This window comes from Equus caballus, chromosome 1 (assembly GCF_041296265.1).
Source record: "Equus caballus isolate H_3958 breed thoroughbred chromosome 1, TB-T2T, whole genome shotgun sequence".
In the NCBI taxonomy this organism is placed as follows: Eukaryota; Metazoa; Chordata; class Mammalia; order Perissodactyla; family Equidae; genus Equus; species Equus caballus.
In genome coordinates, this window is record NC_091684.1 from 112,106,785 (window position 1) to 112,122,674 (window position 15,890).

Genomic DNA, 15,890 nt, shown 5'->3' on the forward strand with positions numbered 1-15,890 from the left:
AATTCTGTGTGCTTTGACTGAATGCCCTGGTGTTTTACTATCTCCATATTCTTTATGAGAAAATTGTCACTCTTCTGAATTGAAGCAAAGATCCTTGTCATTAGGTAACATGTCTTTAGACCATATTGATATTTATTTTTAGAATCAAATTTCACAGTCTGTGTTCTTTACAGGTTGGCAGGCTCCTAATGTGAATTGTTCAGTCTGTTCCCAACCAGGGTATTGCTTTAGAGCAAGAAAGGGGACGTATTCTAGAGAGTAGTAACTTTTCTAAGTGAAAAAAGAAATGGATTCAGATTGTGGTGAGGTAGCAATAGGGATGTAATTAATACCTCCAAGAGGTTTGTCTTGTAGTGGTATCATATCATATTATTGTTACCAATCCACTAGATACACGCTAAAAAAATGCCGGCTTCACTTGATGATGAATCAGAAGGGGTACCCATCATTGTCAGTGCCAGGACATTTAAGAAATAAGTAACTATTTATACCGCATGCCCAGCATTTTCCAGTCAGCCTTACTTTATAAATGAGCATTCCAAGGCAGTTGCTCAGGGAACAGAGTGTTCACCCCTGCAAATAAAAAAGAAATACATTTACTCTGAATAAGCAGGGCCATTCTCAAAGAGCCCTGGGCATCTTAGACAGAGTACAAAAGGGAACTTTCCAACCTTCCTACTTTTCTTTCATGATAGCTTTTTGGTTTTTGTTTTGTGGTGGTTGATTGTTTCTTAAAAACAATACCAAATTGACCTTAATAACTGGTGCTTCAAGTTTGTTTCGCCTAAGATTCGGGGAACCTGATAAAGCAGAAGTCCCCAGGGGCAGGTCTTGGCCGTGGTCCGTGTGGAGGTCACGGTTACAGCCTGCAGAGCGCTGGGACCTCAAGTCCTAGAGGAGGAATGCATGCACTTGGCAAGCCCTGCTGTCAGTGGTTTGCCAACTTTAAAATTATCTCTATCTTTGCAAGTAACAATTAGAAAAAGAAAATATCTGTCAATTATGCTACTGTGATCAGACTAGAAGGATATTCCTCATTAGTGGTTATTGAGGTTATGATTATATAGTCTTAGGAAGAAATTAAACTTTGGAGAAATTAAATCTTCATTACTTTGCTAGTATTTTAGAACATTGGAATAATATATGTACATATTATATGCATAGTATATATACACATATACTAAGGTGAATTTCTTTTCCATGAAAAATTTAAAAATGTTTTTATATAAAGAAAAATTAGTGTATCCTTTCAAACATGTTAAAAGATATTAATATCCTAAATCTACATATATTAACAATATTAAGATATTTACGAAAGATAAAGGTTTCAAAGCTCTAATATATAAAAAAGATATTTATTGTTTCTTCAAATTAATTCTTTATTTTATAAATATCCTTTTTTATTATGTGATCGAACCTATTCAGTATTAGTAGATTTATATATGGCTTGGTATTTTTTATGACTGCCATTTGTTTCTATATAAGTGAGAAGACGTTTTATTTTAAGGAATCTGAAGTAATCTATCTTCTCTTGTAGCCCATCCCTCTAAAATTGGTGAAAGTTATCTTAATGTTCTCTACAGCTAGTGTTAGATGTGGATAGCCTTAAGCAGTTATTCTAATGGAAGAGCCTGTCAGATATTTTTATTAAAGAGTTTGTCTCACCAACACCTTATGCCCAACGTAACCTAGAATTTTTAAGTAATAGCTTATCCAGTCTGATGTCATTACTTCTGTGGTGAACCGGGCCCTAGCCTTGATTCACAAAACAGTTGATAAATTGTGCTTGGAGACTCAAGGTGAGCAAAGCTGTCTGCAATGTCTACTGAGACCAACATACTTCACTTTCTGTTGCTAGTCCCAAAACTCAGCTGTTGCGAGAAGAAAGTAACCCACATCCTAATGATTAAAAGAGAGAGAGAAACGCTTTGTTCAGGACAAAGCTGGGAAGTGGTTGGGGAGCAGGTTCTCTATCCGCAGTAGAAGCTCAGAGAGAGTAGTGCTGCATTTTCTACTGTGCCAAGGGGCACGTCAGATTCATGAATTGATACTGCTGGAAAAACCCACAAAAACTGCAGAGTTTATTTCACAGCCTATAGAAAGATAAAACAGTAGATAACAGGTCAATTGAAAATTGTTGGGGAATGGAAATATCTTCTGGTCCTAATTGTAGTTCAGTACAAATGACAACACTTACCTTACCTATTGAGAGATTAACCAGTGAAGACTAGGGAACTGTTTACGACAGTTCAGTGCATACGTGGAGAATTGTTCTGGGTAGCAGGATTAGAATTGATGGAATGCTGGAGGAAGCTGCCAGAATTGTAACATAGAGGAGTTACTTCAGCATATCAGTATGGAAACCATGATGGCCACCATTTGCGTAACGTGCCTGCCAAAATTCAACACCTGGTCAATGACTCTTCTCTTATATTCTTAGAATTACATGTGGGTTTCACACATCTTCCTCCCTGTTAATTAATCTTTCTCTTTGTTAATTTTGTTCTTTAAAATAATTCTTATATATTGATACCCTTCCCCCTAAGGAATCTTCCAGTGTCAAGACTGATGATTCTGTAGTCTCCGTCTGCTTTATTCCTCCACCCTGTTACCACTACCAAGATGCCTCCACCCATTAGGAATTCTAACATAAAATAGAAGAGATAGAAACTTAAGAGAGTCTTCTTAACTGTGCCATGCACACAGTAGCAAGAGCCAGCAAAGCCTTGTTGCAAGCCGTTCTCCGTGTTGCATGATAATAAGTAACGTAACAACAGAACATAGTAGACTTCTCAATATCCATTCTTTTGTAGCATGATCCTATCTTAATTTTTCATGTTCCTATCATTATAGTAATCTGTATGTCATGATGAGAAGCTGGAGAATTATCAGGAGACAATGAAGGAACAAAACTGGAAATACTGTCTTTACTCACAACTTGGAGTTACTTGTTCTGGAGGGATTTGTCTTTCATCCTTGTAACTTTTTGGCACTCTTTGCCCTACAAATCCCACCCATGAAATGCAAAATGTTTCCCAATATATTTAGGTCTTCTTGACTTCTCGGCAGTAGGGTTGTCCCTGGGACCCTTTCTCTGTTTCCATTGTTAATAAGACAACTACCAAATTGACATAATCCCAAAATATCTTTCAGAGGAATGGAAAAGACAAGATTTTCAGACAAGAAAAAATGTGGGTTATTGTGAAGCTGCCTTATTTGATAAATAAGCATGTTAGGGGCTATCATAGTATAGGATCCAGGAGAGAAAAAGATGCATTTCATTCTCTACCCTCCCCTGCTTCTTTCCAGGGAGCCCAGGATCATTTCCCAACTGCTTTTTAGGTTTATCTCAACTTAAGAAAAGTCAGGTTGGTTGTAGATCTAGTGATCTTTGAGAAATAATCAGTGAACACCTGCTGTAGATCAGATACCCTTTCCTCCTCGACTGCAGAATGCCAGTAGAGGGTGGCATGGCCATTGACGTGCATGAGGACCTCACTCAAGATTGGGTGGCATTTTTAGTTCACTGGTTCCTTGGCATTGCCATTAGGAGGAGCTCTTGGTCTGTCCCACACACATGGTTGATTCCCATGACTGCAGTAACTTTCTCCATTCTCTCACTAAGCACAAGAACCCTTTCCAAGTGACTGTGACTCATGCCGTAAGTAAATCAATGTTCAGTTCAATGATTTATGCATTGAAGATGAACATTAGACCTTATTTTCTTGTTCTTTATTTTTGTGCTAGTTGCCTCTCATTTTAATCTCAGTATTTTATGGTACAGAAGATGTATAGAAACAGAGACTCATTTGTAACTCTTAGTTCCACCACGTACTGGCCTTGGGTCCACTCTAAGCCTTCTTTTCCTCGTGGGTATTTTGAGGGTTAAAACCTAAATGAACATGCCTGACACATAGTACATACTCCATAAATGCTATTCCCATTCTTTATTAAATTTATTTTATTTGAATATAGTTGATATGGAGAATTTCACAAGTTCTTGTCTTCTTGATATTTTGTTCATAATTTCCCTGATTTTAAATAATGTTGGAAATACCAGCATTGCTAATTATGTTTGGCTTTTCAACCACTTTTAGAAATCTATAATTACTATTCTGTGATGTTTTTTCTTTTTGTTTCTGCTTCTATTGCCTGATAAAAGTGAAGAAAAAATATGTTTTATGGTAGGAAAATTCTCATGCTTAGCCAGTTTAGTGCTTGCATTCTCATTTGGATAATCTGTATAATAGTTTTATCAATATAAAATACTTTTGTGGGCTCATCAGTTTTTTTTGTTATACATGAAAGTGCTATTCTGAGAAACTGTTGACCAAAATACGGCATTTCGATCCCATGTTATAGAGTAGAAATATTCCAGCCATATGCTCTAATACTGACTTTTGAATAGTTACTGTAAATTATAACACTGGCGATAAGTTTTTTGTTGTTTTTGTGGTTAGAAACATAAGACTACTCCTATCAGAAAATAAATAGTCCTATAGTTATTGTTCACTGGGAATTTTAAATCTCATATCTGTTTTCTGGTTTGTTTTCATTGTCTCTTTCTTGAAGCTGTATCCATAGCAATACCTTTCCTCTTAAAGATGCCCTATTTTCAAAGGATGACTGTAATTGCAATTTCTAGAAAGCTCAGCAGTCGTGACTGAACACTTTTAATTTTCATGAGAACCTCATGGATAGCTGAGCCCAAATCAAGACCAACTTTTTAAAAACACATCAAAAACTATATAAATCTGTCTTTGGCAGGCCATCTGCTTTAACAGGCTGCCAAAGAACGTGGTCTCCAGTCAATGTAAAGTTTGGGAGTGGATAGAAGATTTAGCAATTTGTAACTTACTGGCACCTGAGAGTGAATGAATTCAGTTTATTTGTGTTGTCTTGTGAATTAAGAAAGGAATCACTTTGGTCTTACTGGTTGGGTTCTTAGTAATAATTTATTCAGCATATATACCTCCTCTGTGAGAGAGCCTGTGGTAGGCCCTGGTGACATATGAGAAATAGGGATTCGTCCCTGCCCTCACTTGAAGTGACTAAACCAGTAGCTTCTAATGACACTTACACTGCTAAGGTCAAGAACAGGGTGCCAAAGTTCAATAAAGGGACACCTGACTGGTTTTCCTGAAGGAAGCAGTGTTTTAGCTCAGATGTCAGCAGACATGAAGGAAAAGCATTTTAAAATGAGGGAACAGCATGTTCCAAAGCCCGCAGGGCTTTTCGAAAGCCTTGAAGAAAGCAAGTGTGATTAGAGAACAGAGCAAGGAAGCCCCAAGGGGAGAGGAGGCTAGTGTCTCTGGTCGGCCTGGATTACATAGGAACACAGGGGCCAGGTGAAGACGTTAGGAAGCTATTTAAGTAAGAGAGTGATATGATCTGATATGAGCTTATAAAATTTTATTCTGGTGGCTGTGAGGAGCAAGGGTTTTGAAGAGGCAAGAGTGAGAATGGGGAGGTGTGAGGCAAATTCAGTGGATGACGGTGTTTACGGAATTTGCGTGGTGACTGGGAAATGGAGCTCAAAGAAGGACAAACTCTTATGTTACTAGTTCTTGTTTGTTCTATGTTTGTGCTAGAATATTGCAACTTCAGAAATTTAGTTAAATAGCATTTCAGCAAAATTAAGTCCTCCTCTTCCACCCAGGCCTGATGTAGACCTGTCTGCACATTGCTCTGGATGTCTGCCGTGGCCAAGGGAGCAGGTCCTCACCTGTATGGCTCCTCAGAGGCCATTATTTGAGTAGGGGAGTTTGCAACCCCCTGGGGAAGGCAGAACAGACTTGAAAGGTTAGGCCCAGAGCAAATAGAGATCGAGGTTTCTTCTTCTTTTAAAATCCCTCTCAGCTCCTAGCACAGTGCTTTCCACATAGTCGGGAATCATAAAGGACCATCATACAGTGAGGCATTATAACACCCAAACTAAGGAACGTAGAAGTCCAGGGCAGGGGGTGGAGGATCCCTGGAGCTTGAGGTTGTAGAGAAAGTTCCATGAAGATAATGCATCTTGAACTAGGCCTTGGACGTCAGCTGGCCTTTCCATTTTTGGAGAGGAGTGGGGATTTGGAGAGCATTACACGGAGAGGCCATTCCACATGCGGAGTAGGAAGGAGGATGGAGCCCTGTCCCTCTGTGTGCTGGTTAGGGTTGGGGGAAAGACACGCCAACCTTGATAAAGGGTTTGGGAGTAGAGGATAGATCAGGATGGATTGTGGGGAATAAGTTGTCAGAGAACATAGATTTTCAGGATGAGCACTAGAATTTGGTCAAATTTATGATAGTAAGGTTAACAAGCAAATGGTTGGAAACCAGGCATCAAGGGAGAGTTTCTGGAAATCTAGTCTGGCATGGCTCGATTGCTACCCCCACCTTCCCCACTTGTCTGTGCTATCATGCTCTACATTTACCTTCAGGAATTATCTTCTAGAAATCCTTCTTCGGATCCTGCCCCTTGTGTTTACAGTCTGTAGTGGCTCCTGGCTGCTGAATAAGTAAAAATAAAGGAAATAAAATGAGGAAAAGGACTGGTCATGACCCTCAAGGCTTCAGGCCAGTCTTTACATTGATCCACCCATATCTTATATTTCCTGATTGCCACTATTTAGCTGTATATATTTCTTTGTGTGTCTCTGTTTTTCTGTCTATCTATCTATCTTGTTAATAAATTTAAGGCTCTGATCTGTTCCTATCTCCTCAAGAAGGACCTACCCATTTCTACTAGCCAAATCGACCCTCTCCTGAACCTTGCTTAGGTTTCACCTCCAGTATGAAATCTTTCTGAACTTTAACCCACCAGATTAAATTTCTCTGAACTTTAGTTTCCTCATCTGCCAAATGGCACAAGCATTCCTTACCTCATAGAGTTGATATGATGATTAAATGAGAACCTGCATCAAGCTTGGTTTCTTGCCCAGAGTCAGAAGAGCATGGCTCCCTCTAGCCAGCACCCATCTCTGGGAGCCAGGAATGTCCCTGCTGCCCTGTCTCACTGGGCCAGGGCACTCTTCACAGAGAGAAGAGGTGGTGGGGGCGTGTATACGTTGTATGCCTGCCTTGGGCCCCTTAAATGAAATTTGTTAGTGCCGTTGAGTCAATTCCAACTCCTAGCAACCCTGTGGACAGCAAGGCAGAACCCTGCCTGGTCTTTTTGTGCCATCCTCTCACCTTCTAGCGCTATATCAGACAATGCTCCTCTGCTATTCACAGGGTTTTCATGGCCAATTTTTTGGAAGTGAGTGGCCAGGTTTTTCTTCCTAGTTTGTCTTAGTCTGGAAGCTCTGTTGAAACTTGTCCGCCATGGGTGACCCTGCTGGGGTTTGAAATATCAGTGGCATAGCTTTCAGCATCACAGCCACATGCAGCCCCCACAGTATGACAACCGCCAGACAGGTGGTGTGGTTCTCTGACTGGGAAATGAACCTGGGCCACGGCAGTGAGAGCACCGAATCTTGGACCGCCAGAGCTGGTTATTAAATGAAATACGGGGCTAACTATGGCACAGAAATGTATAAATGTGGAATATAAGCGAAGTAAGGAAAATATACAGTTGAAGACCGGAAATGGGAGCAACTTAGCCGCTGGCCGGGATTGTGGCAAAAGTTTTCCTTGGAAAGGCGACATTTGCTGAAAAGCAGAGATTATTATGAGAGTTCCTTGAAGGTAATGACTTGGTGGTCTGTGTACATCAGGATCTGGTTCAGCGCCAAGAGCAGAGTTGGTGCTTAATAAATATTTGTCAGATGAATGATATGACTTCTAAAATACATTTATTACTTGTCATTCAACTTCTGTAACTGATATAGAGGTAAAATTCTTTAAATGAGAAACCTCTGCTTGCCATTCAAGGAATATAAATGAATTTTAAAGTGGTGTTGAAAAGTAACAAAGACTGTCGAGTGTAAGGTGCTGTAAAACCACCGTGAAACTGAATCGCCGGTGGTGTAACCATGTCAAGGTGACATGGCATCTGGATGTAGAAGAGATCATGTAGATGTTTTACCTGTAAAAAGAGGGGAGAGCAAGGAGGAAAAGTCCAGACCCAAGCATATGTGTGTCAGTTGGCCTGGTGTTGTTTGCTCGGTACCATTGGGGAACAGTTGGACATTTCATTTATTAGGGGAGATAATTTTTATCCCCAATAAAAATATCCACTTTTTAAATTTGATTGAAAGTCCCCATATATCCAGAACCTTTTAAGGGAAAGAAATCAATCCATGAAGTGTACATGAATTACTCTATAAATGTTTTGATGTTTTTGTTTCTTCTTCCCCCTCTCTGCCTGTTTATACTGTAATATTAATAAATGCAGCATTTTAATGAGCTTTGACGGAATTATCTTCAGAGACTTGGTGCTGTGTGTTCCTTGGAGACACATAACTGAAGTTCCCAGTTTCTGGAAGGAAGTCTGTTCCTCATTAGCTGGGACAGCTAAGAGTGTGCTGGCTCAAGAGAGAGGGGGCCGCAGCTCAGCTCACCTGTGTCTGCGCAGGACTGGCAGCGTCTGCCCTGCTGTGGAGTAGCCCCAGGGCTTTCATTAAAAGTGTCAGACGGCTTCCCCAGAGTGAGTGCTGATGGCATGTCATGTTGCTGTCTCTGGCGGAGCAGCACTGACACCTACTAACAGTCTGACAAACGGTTAAGTAGCTGTTTCAGCGTAGGGTGAGGAATCGAGCCTCGTCTCCTTGAGCATTAAGCCATTAAGCCAGGAACGCGTGTTCTCTTTCCTGGTCACAGTTATTGAAGAGGCGTTATGTTCCTCCCCAGCCAATCCCTACCCCATCGCTGCAAAATGCATTTCCAGAGTAAACCTGTCTTTAAATAAGCAAGGCTTTTTGCAGATGCACATGGATTTTTGCGTTCATTTGATTTTGGCTGCCCAGCATCTGAAACCCTTTCTCGGTGGGGACGTTTCACTTTGTATTTTTTGGAGAAGGGGTCACAGCCCACTTTCATTCACAGAAGCTGAAAAGCCAGTACAGACAGTCCCTGACTTAGAATGGTTCGACTTATGACTTTTCGACTTTACAACGGAGTGAAAGCAATACACATTCCTTAGACACCGTACTTCGAATTTTGAATTTTGATCCTTTCCCAGACTAGCGCGATGTGTGGTACACACATCTCTTGTGACACTGGGCTGAAGCAGCGAGCCACAGCTCCCAGTCAGCCCTGTGATCATAAAGGTGAACAACCGTTGCCCTTACAGCCATTCTATACTCAAACAACCATTCCGTTTATCACTTTCAGTACAGTATTCAATAGATGACACGAGCTATTCAACACTAGTTATAAAACAGGCTTTGTGTTAAATGATTTTACCCCACTGTAGGCTAATGTAAATGTTCTGAGCACATTTAAAGTAGGCGAGGCTAAGGCATAAGGTTCAGTAGGTTAGGTATATTAAATGCACTTTCGACTTAGCTATTTTAAACTTACGATTGGTTTCTTGGGATGTAACCCATTGTAAGTCAAGGAAGATCTGTTTCCTCTTTCTGAGCCCTGGCTGTTAGGACACGGGTTTTTGGCCAGGCAGGAGCAATCTGGTTCTTCCTCTGAGGCCTTGACATCAACTTCAAATGAAACAAAGAAGCAGGAGTGGAGAATTCACAGTAGAGGCAGCCACACTCAGGGTCCAGGGACAAGAGTGCCTGGGGGACCAGTTTTCCTGGAAAGCAGAGTCCACACCAGACTTTGCCTGGGGTGAGATACTCACTGTGATTTTTGTGCCTAAGTCTTCCTAACTGTCATTGGTTTCTTAGTGATTTTCAAGCCTGATGTTCCAATCTTTGCAATGATTCTGAGAGCTGTTTGATATTATTTTAATATCAGATTTAAATTTAAATTGCTTTTCTACTAAATCTAGGCAGGGACCATTTCCACTATTTATAATTGACAACCCAGCTCATTCATTTATGTCCACGGCTTGATCACTGTCTCCAGGCCGCTGAGATAATGGCATTGACTTAAAAGCTTTGGTCAGGCATCCAACTGTCCAGGCCACTAGTCAGTTGCATGGAATCTCCTGTTTAATACTGACCCTTACCCACGCATCTGCTCTTCTTCTCTCCTTTTGTTGAAATATAGTCTTCATGCAGCCTCCTGTACATGTCAGTTCTCTATTGAAGTGCAGCACCTCAGAGCTCCTGGTTATTAAGTGAATTAGATGTAAGTTCAGTGACCTGAATGGTAGGCCAGTAGGTCAAGAGGCCTGAGCACTCTCTGCATTAGGCCCTGGCCTGGGATTCCTTGGCCATTTGTTGGAGGAGCATCTGTCCTTATGCCCCCAATTAATTTAGTATGCTACAGCTTTGTAAAGTGCCGTGTGCTGCAGAGGCGGGCAATGTGTTCATGTCGTATGGACATTATAGAACCATTCATTCTTTCGCTGGCAGTTCCGATTCTAAATCCCTCTGCCAAACCTAACAATAGGGGAGAGCATTTTTACCTGGTAATTTCTGGTCCAGCTTTAGATTTTTGATTTTTTTCTTCTTTTTTCTTTTGGAAGATATGTGAGGTAGGGTGGAAAAAGATGAGGTGAGATAAGAGTTAAGCTTCATTTTCTTTGTTAGATAAAAACTTTGAACTTACTTTATAGAATTATACTTCTGCATGTTTAGGAGCACCAAAAATGTCACATATATGTTGTCATAAAGTACTAAATATATAGGATTATATGTGTTTGTGGCCAGTCACTCCAGAGCAGAGTTTTAATGCCTAGATCGCCGTGTTTAAACTTTTTCTCACTTTGTTCACAGCTATGTGAAGCCTATAAGTTATCATAGGCTTCCAGTTATAGAAGAGTAATAATCTATATTGACTCAAAGAGAATTTAGGAAGGAAACAGAGACGAGCTTCTGTTTTAAAACAAAACACAAAAGTGGACTCTCTCATGTGCCAAATTGATAGCTGCTTCTATGAAACCTATGTGGCCATTGGCTCTCAAAACTGCATGTGGATTGTGTATCAGTCCCAATCTGTTAAGTATGCTAACATTTCAAGACTTGTAGGCTCTGTCCATCTCCCAGATTCCTATATCGCGCTTCCACAGGGCTTGCTGGAAAGAGAGGCTCACCTTCGCTCTTTGAGCAAGCACAATTTTATTGTCATCAAAGTGCGTAGCTTTTGTTTACTTTGCCTCTGTCACTTTAGAGAGCCATTTGTCTCTGACCAATGTCTGTGTTCTCTTCCAGGAAAGAGTGATCCTTTTTGCTTGTTGGAGTTAGGCAATGACCGACTTCAGACACATACCATTTACAAAAACCTCAACCCTGAGTGGAACAAAGTTTTTACATTGTAAGTGCTTTAGCCTCTGGAATACCAAGGAGTGGCTCTAACTTAGAGACCAATTATTTCTGATAGGTTTGGGGCAGGCCGGGGCTCTTGAGTGGAAATTTCTGTCCATTTTTATGTGCAAAGAATGAATTTTATTGTTTTTTCCTTCTGAAAACCTTTTATCCTTTCATTTTATAGAGTGTGGTGTTAATAATAGAAGAGAGCATTCAGAACTGGAAGGGAGGGTTATAGGAGGCGTTTGTAGAGTAAATCTTTTAGTGACTAAATTAATCTGTGAGTAGATGGAAGCTTCCATATATCCAGAGTAATTCATTCCTGGGTTAACGAAAATTACAAATGGAGACCTGCCTTAAATTCAAGGAACGTCTATGTTACAACATTATTTTAATGCCTGAAGATATGTATTCTGCCAGAGTCATTTGGAAAATACAGATTATCTGTGATTTCTCGAAAACTTCCAAAGGGTTTTTGTATTTCAGCTTATTGAATGACCTGCTCCACGGCAATGCCCTGCCCCCTCTTTCTAACTTTGGCATTTAGGAGTCTGGATGTATTTTCTAGTTTGCTTTAGATTCCAAGGCACCTGACCATCAAGAGGAGATGCCTGTTGAAATTGGTTGAAATGGTGGCACACTGCCCTCATGATGCTGAAGAAATGCTCTATCTGTGCTTATAACCGAAAGAATAAAGTTTCTTTTGAATGGAGTTGATGGTATAGTGGAAAGTTCTCAAGGATCTATGAGAAGTGGACTAAATTTGCTCAGCAAGTTTGCAGATCACCGTACTCAAGTCTCTTGTTTGCCCAACAGACTGCCAATGGACATGGCCCCGTTTTCCGTTGTTGCTGATGTCTGGATTCTGGTCAACATAAAAAATGTTTCTCAATATGCATGGGATTTTTATTATTTTGTGTTTCAACAATAGGAAATTTTCTATGGATCTCAGCAAATGGTGATTTTGACCACTTTTTAAAGAGAATTCTTCATTAATTTAAGTCAAGAAAATCTTGTTTTTGCTCATCTTATTCGGAAGCTGCTTTGAAATCACTGTCTTCTTACTCTCCTCATTCTGTCTCCCATTCTTTCTCTTCATCCTGTTACTTGAACAGTCTTACCCTTGAGTGCACATATACATGGAAAGTGTCATAGTAAAAAAGTTGGCTTTTTTTTCATGTGGATGTCTGAATCTTCTGTGATGGAAGGTTTGGGAATACAGTCAGTTTGATTTAATTTTTGGAATTTAATTAAATGGTAGTTTTATGCTCTAAGGACATACAGACTTAATTAGCGAAACCATGTTTTCAGATCTTCGTGGAGCAGACTTCGCTTGCGTGTTTTTGTATATAATACATGGTGTGTTTCTTGTTTCAGTCCTATTAAAGATATCCATGATGTTTTGGAAGTGACAGTGTTTGATGAAGATGGAGATAAACCCCCTGATTTTCTTGGAAAAGTTGCCATTCCCTTGCTGTCTGTAAGTTACCTGTGTTAATACACAATTTGAGAGCCATTTTACAGTTGACAAGTTTCTCTAGTCTAGAGATGCTTTATCTTTGTCAATCTGGGGGAAAAAATACTCCCAGCTGTAGTAGGAAACAATTATTTTATTCTTCTTCTTATCCAGTATTTTTAGTAGTTTCAGATAAAAAGTAACATGATTTTCTCTATGTGTTAGTTGAATCTTGATTAAACCAACCAAAAGATTTTGACTAGTCAAAATTGAGTCTCAATCTTTCCGTCTTAAGATGGGAATTTCTCTTTGGTTTCAAGGAATAGATGTCTGTGACTGATTTGAAACACATACATGTATCAGTTCTACTGAAGACCATTTTTTAAAAAGATCTGTTTGTCTTTTTGTAGTCATATTTTCTTTCAGTCTCAAAAACTGCTTTGTGGAAGAAAGCAGAGAGCATCTCTTGGAAAGGAAGGCTGTTTCTGGTAGTCCAGCTAAAAGATAACATACCAGAATGAAAAGATACCCTATAAAATTCAGGGGAGAAAGCACCAAATGATGTCTTTATATGGGTAAAGGAGGGAAGCTGGGATCTGGATTCACCTAATAACTGGACATTAATACTTGTACCAAATGTATTCTAGAAGAGTGAATTTCAGTTTTTATCCAACCATTAATATAATTTGTTGTAGAGTCATTATGGCTTTATCAGTCAATAAGGCTTTATTTATTTCTTTCCAAAGACTTATTTTTCCAAAGCTATTAGTGCCTTTCCATGGTTGGAGCAGTCTGTAATTTAAACATGAGATTAGACGAGCTCACATGATGTTTACAGAGGGAGAAACACTGCACCTCTCAATATCTCTTCGGTTTTTGATTGTTGGGTTAATTTCTCCCCAAGTTCTCATATCCCTGATGTTACTCAAAGAGAGTGGAGGAGCAGCTGCTCCCTCTTAGAGCCAGCTCCTGCCAAATGCTCTGAGCTGCCAGCAGCAGGCCACACCAACTCTCTGAAAGGAGATTGTAATTTGGGATTTCCCTCCTTGTTTTTATTACAACTTTGCCAGTTACTCCTGAAAGAATGCATGTTACAGGAACATGGGACACAATTTTAGAAAGATCTAAAGGGATGAGAAACAAAGATCCTTCTTTACAATTCAGTTCCCTTTTTCTCTCACATTTTTTTTGGACACTTCTCTTGTTTTTATAGATAAATCCTTAGCAGCATATTTTCTTCCTTGTTGGGTGAACACTTGCATGTCTTTTTGAATGTTTCTCTGTTTTGCATGTAAAAGTTTTGGGTTTGGTCTTCCTGTAATGCCAACAAGTTGACCCACTTTCTTCCCTCTCTCCCTTTCTCCTAATGTGTGTTTTGTTTTCTGTGTGCTGTTGAGTTAGATCTAAGAAATTATCTCCGGCTAAATCAGGTTTATGGTTTTTCAACCTTAGCACTGTTGACATTTTAGGATGGATCATGCTTTGTTGTGGGGCCTGACTTGTGCATTATAGGATGTTTAGCAGCATCCCTGAGCTCTCCCCAGTAGGTGCCAGTAGCACCCATCCACCTATCACTGTTGTGACAATCAGAGACGTCTTTGGACATTACCAAATATTCTGAGGGGGCACAATCACTCCAGTGGAGAGCCAGTGACCTAAATTAATACAGTTTTCAAACTATATCCTTGAAAATACAAGGTAGAAGGATTTGTGAAAGACTTCATTTAAAGGCAAGCAACCCCCCAACCCGCTTAGCTTTTCTCAGGTTGCTGATGAGATACCCCACGATCTATGCATTCATTTCTTTGATAAATGTTTATCAAGTGTCCAGGTGCTGCCAGGCCTCGTTTTAGGTGATAGTGCTCTAACAATGACTGCACTGCCACTGCAACTTATTTTTTTGGTTACAGGAGATAATATACAAACCAAAACAAAAGCAGTAGATAGTATGTTAGATGGTAGAAGGTGCTGTGTAGAAAGTAAGGGGAAAGAGGCTCCAAGAATATGTGTGTGGCGAAGGGGTGCAATTTTCCATGGGCTGGCCCGGCAGTGTGGCTGGGATGCTGTGAGCCTGGTGGAGAAGAGCGGATGTAGAATAAGAAAGGACACAGGGATGGGGGGTCTGGGAGAGGAGTGATGAAAGTTGGCAAGACTTTGACTCTTTCTTAGTGGTGATGGGAAAGCACAGGGAGGTTTTAAACCAGGAGTGCTTGGTTTGGTTTACACTCTTTGTTTCTAATATAAAAGGGCTGTGGCACATCCAGATCTACAAAGGCCCCACCCTGTAAAGGCAGCATGGCCTGGGCCACGTTTCCCCTTAGGGACTTTAGGGCCCAGAAGTGTTTTGCTGAAGAAGATGCTTCAGCAGCTATTCTTCAGTGTGGCTGTTTCAATCAGATTCATCTCTGATTCTTTGGCGAATAAATTGGGAAGGTGATCAGATCTTAGGATCTGTGTGGCTCTTCCTGATATCCGGTGGTCCACTGTAACATGTGCTCTCCAAATAAATATATTCCCTACCTACAATGTAAATATGATAGAAGACGAATGCCATAACCCTCAGTATCTACAACAGGCAAATTTTAAGTTGTTCATTATTTCATTGATCTTTTGATTTTCGCTGTGTTAGGGGAAGAATTCATTTCTCTGCTTTATTCATACGAGAGAGAATCATAAAAATGGAGTCAGTAGCACTTCACTATTATCTCTATAGGATCTGGAACTGTATTTGATAATACCTTATTTTATATTTAAAAACAAAAATTGTATCGCTTGGAGAAGAGTGTGAATAATTTTTGTGAGAATACATTTTCTTTAATCAAGTCATAAACTCAAACGTGATTTATACCTTTAGAGAAAATGCAAACTACATTTTAAAATGTCTAAGTATAAAGCATCAAGTGTACTTCAACTTTTAATCTCTCTCAAAATGGTAATGTGCTAAGTGCATTTCAGCCTGTTAAATAAAGAGCCTGTTCTGAATTCACTATATCTTTTAATCAGGATGAATGCGCTGGCTGACTATTGGCTCATTTAAAATCCATATTCTAAAACCAGCGTATCTGTTAATGGGGGTGAATTGTTCTAAGGACATACTTACGCTTAGATATAGATCAGAATTGAAAGAATCCAGGCCA

At 39.9% G+C, this 15,890-nt stretch overlaps 1 protein-coding gene across 7 annotated transcripts in view; it reads left to right on the top strand.

The window, feature by feature from the left end:
* Positions 1-15,890, top strand: part of MCTP2 (multiple C2 and transmembrane domain containing 2) — a 223,110-nt gene that overhangs the window by 114,509 nt on the left and 92,711 nt on the right. For all 7 annotated transcript variants that reach the window (XM_001488295.5, XM_005602819.4, XM_070267404.1 and 4 more), the window contains exons 13-14: positions 11,202-11,304; positions 12,675-12,777. In XM_001488295.5, the coding sequence (XP_001488345.3) occupies positions 11,202-11,304; positions 12,675-12,777 (206 nt within the window). The remainder of the gene's footprint in view (positions 1-11,201; positions 11,305-12,674; positions 12,778-15,890) is intronic.